The sequence below is a fragment of the Myotis nattereri genome (assembly GCF_964212035.1).
Source record: "Myotis nattereri genome assembly, contig: HAP1_SCAFFOLD_156, whole genome shotgun sequence".
Taxonomy (NCBI): domain Eukaryota; kingdom Metazoa; phylum Chordata; class Mammalia; order Chiroptera; family Vespertilionidae; genus Myotis; species Myotis nattereri.
Window position 1 is genome coordinate 51,633 of NW_027669633.1, and position 3,760 is coordinate 55,392.

A 3,760-nucleotide genomic window follows, 5' to 3' on the forward strand; every position below is an offset into this window, starting at 1 on the left:
TGTGATGCATCACATAAACAAATTGTCAGAGATTCATATCAATTGGTGCAGGAAAAGCACTTGACAAAATCCAACACTCAATTTTGATAAAAACTCTAAGCAAACTGGGCATAGAGTGATCATACCTCAACATTATAAAAGCCTTATGTGACAAAACTACAGACAACATCATACTCAATGGGCAAAAACAATTACTCTAAGAAGAGGAACAAGACAGGGATGCCCACTCTCACCACTTCTGTTTGGCAGAGTACTGGTAGTGCTAGGCAATGTGATCAGGCAAGAAGAAGTCAAACAAGGCATGCTAAGTGGAAAAGCAAAAGTAAAACTGTCAAAATTCTCAGATGGTATTGTGCTGTCCATAGAAATACCTAAAGATTCCATCAAAAAAACTATGAGATTTAATAAATGAATTTGGCAATGTAGCAGGGTACAAAATTAACACCCAGAATTCTATGGCTTTTTGATACACGGATAATGAACTCAGAAAGAGAAACTAAAAAAAAAAAAAAAAAAAATGTCATTTGCCAGTGCAACAAAAAATTAAGAAGACTAGGAATAAACTTAACTAAGCAGGCAAAAACCTGTTCTTGGAAAACTCCAGGAAATTGAAAAAAAGTGATAGAGGAAGACTAAAGCAAATAGAAGAACATACCATATTCATGGTTTGGTACAATCAACATCAATAAAATGTTCATAGTCCCCAAAACAATGTACAGTTTTAATGTATTCCCCATTAAAATATCAATGGCGTAACTCACAGACCTAGAAGAAAGTTTCCAAAAATTCCTATGGATTTAAAAAAAGACCCCAAAGAGTTACAGGAATCTGGACAAAGAAGAACAAGGTTGGAGGGATCACAATACCAGATATCAAGCTGTATTACAAAGCCACCATTCTCAAAAATGCCTGTTACTGGCACTAAACAAGACATAAAGACCAATGGGACAGAACAGAGAACATAGAAGTCAACCCTAACCATTATGCTCAATTAATATTTGACAAAGGAGGCAAAAACATAGAATGCAGTCTTACAGTCTCTTCAATAATTGGTGTTGGAACCTGGATGGCAGTCAGGCCTAGGCAGGTCGGGGTAGGTGGGGCCGCGGGGTGGGGTGGGGCGGGGTGGGGCTGGGCAGCTGCGCACTGGGATAGAACTCTGCTGACACAGGCACTGCACTGGAGACTCTTGCCCTTCCCTCGGTGTCTGGGGCCTCTGGGCAGGGCCCCATGGAGGACCTTAGCCAGGCCAGCTGCAGAGAGGAGGACGCGGCGCCAGGCGCCAAGGGGTGGCCCGAACCCCCGGCCCGGGTGCAATTCCGCGTGACAAGGTTCATCATGGAGGCAGGTGTCAAGCTAGGGATGCAGTCCATTCCCCTCGCCATCGCCTGTGCCATTTATCATAAGTTCTTCTGCGAGATCAACCTGGACGCCTATGACCCCTACTTGGTCGCCATGTCTGCCCTTTACTTGGCTGGCAAAGTGGAAGAACAGCCCCTGCGAACCCGTGACATCATCAACGTGTCCAACAGGTACTTCCACCCAGGCAGCGAGCCCTTGGAAATGGACTCCCTATTGTGCGTGATCCGGGACAGCATTGTGCAGTGCGAGCTCCTTGTGCTGCGGGTACTGCGCTTCCAAGTCTCCTTTCAGCACCCACACAGGTACCTGCTCCACTACCTGATTTCTCTCAAGAACTGGCTGAATCCTTACAGCTGGCAACGGACCCCCATCTCCGTCACTGCCTGGGCCCTGCTGCGGGACAGCTACCGCGGGGGGCTGTGCTTCCGGTTCCAGGCTCAGCACATAGCGGTGGCGGTGCTCCACCTGGCCCTGCAGGTCTATGGGGTCCAGGTGCCCGCTGAGGCCATGGCCAAGAAGCCATGGTGGCAAGTGTTTAGTGGCGACCTTACCAAGCCAATCATTGATAACATTGTGTCTGATCTCACTCGCATTTATACCATGGACACAGAGATCCCCAAAGGTCCTGGCCCAGGTCTGCCCAAAGAAAAGCCTGGGACGCTCAGCTGCCAGGGGAGGGTGCCACCACATCGCCATGACGGCCGGTCCCCAGAGCACTGGGTGGGAGGACTGGCTTTGTGCTGCTGGAAACAGGCCTGTGAAGGCGTTGACATGCTGCCACTTTGATTCTCAGGCTTTGACTGTGCCTGGCAGCCATGGTCCAGATGGTGATGGGCGCTGCACCTACCGTGGGCAGGAGCAGGCTGCGGGCAGCTCTGAGGCCTCCAGGTCTGCTTTTGTCCTTTGAAAGGACACAGACTACAGCAGAGGTTTGGGATCAGTGGAAGGAAAATCAAAGAACGGATGGGACTGTGCCCCAGGGGATTTTTTTAAAGGCAAGATTTAGAGAAAGTATGACTCAAATAACATAGAGGACATTTTATTTTGTTTCATTAAAGATATTACAAAGCCAAAATAAAAACATAATAATTATTGGTGTTGGACTTTTAGCACAGATACATGCAAAAAAGTTAATCTAGACCACCGACTTACACCATACACAAGTATAAACTAGGAATGAATAAAGGATTTAAACGTAAGTGGGTAACCATGAAAATCTTAGAAGAAGACAAAATATCAGGAATCTGTCTCAGCAATACCTTTACTGATACAGCTCCTAGAGCAATGGAAACTGAGGAGAAATGAAACAAATGGGATGATGTCAAATTAAAACACTTCTGCAGAGGAGAAGCCAACAAATACAAGAACAACAACAACAACAAAACAAGGAAGTACACTGCCTGGGAGAAGATATTTTCCAATGTTATGTCTGATAAGGACCTATTCTCCAAAATTCATACTGAACTCATCCAATTAAACAAAAGGAAGATCAACATCCCAGTAAAAAACTGGGCACCACCAGTACGAAGGCCCCCTCTGACTTATGGTGGTCCAGTCCCTGTGATGATTATTACAGCCACAGAGGAGATGGGTATGATGGGGGCACGGCAATTACTGCAACAGCCAATGGGACACCCCTGTAAGAGGTCCTGAGTGTAGTGCAGGCGGCAATTACAGGATACACCATGTATGCAAGAGAGAGTGAATCATGCAGTACAGTGGCTCACCTTATTGGGCTCAGGGAGTCAGGGGGGGAAGCCGCTGTGACAGAAGAATTAGACACTGAAATTGAAAATGATAAGGTACCGACAAAATTTTATTGTAAAGAATTTGGCTTCTGTTATTTAAGAATGACTAAAAGGAAATGGTAGGTTTGGGGGAAGCATCAAGAATTGTTTGGAAAACCAAGATGGTGGCATATGTTAACACTGGAGATTGCTGCCTTGAACAACTACTTCAAAAAACAACTAAAAGATGGAACGGACATCATCCAGTACCACTGGAATTCTGGCTGAGTGGAAATTCTACAACTAGGAGGAAAGAGAATATCATATCTGGACTCAGAGGAGGTGCGGTGCTGTAGTGAAATACTGAGGTGCGGAGTGCACGCAGAGTGGGCTGGAGTCGGAGGGTGCGGTTGTTGGTTTCAATCGGGAGGGAGTTTCAGACTCTGAGCTCCAGATCCGGGCGAGTCTCTAGGGACCCAGACTCAAACGGGAGAAGTGGGACTGTCTGGCTTTGGTCGGAACTCTAAGGCAGAGCCCCTAGGGATGGAACTGAGAGCAGCCATAACTGCTTGCTCTGACCCACCCTGTAGATCCCCGGGGACCTGCCCCACCCAAGCCCTGCACAGAGGCATTTGCTGGATAGCCTCAGGCAAACGTTAGATTAGCACCGC

The 3,760-nt window shown here is 47.0% G+C and overlaps 1 protein-coding gene across 1 annotated transcript; it reads left to right on the forward strand.

Moving 5' to 3' along the window:
* Nucleotides 1-1,244: 1,244 nt before the first annotated feature.
* LOC308512565 (cyclin-Q-like) lies at nucleotides 1,245-1,996 on the forward strand (the record flags this gene model as incomplete). The annotated part of the gene is made up of 1 exon (XM_081115496.1): nucleotides 1,245-1,996. A coding segment is annotated over one exon (752 nt), but the record flags the coding sequence as incomplete, so codon positions are not given.
* Nucleotides 1,997-3,760: the final 1,764 nt, after the last annotated feature.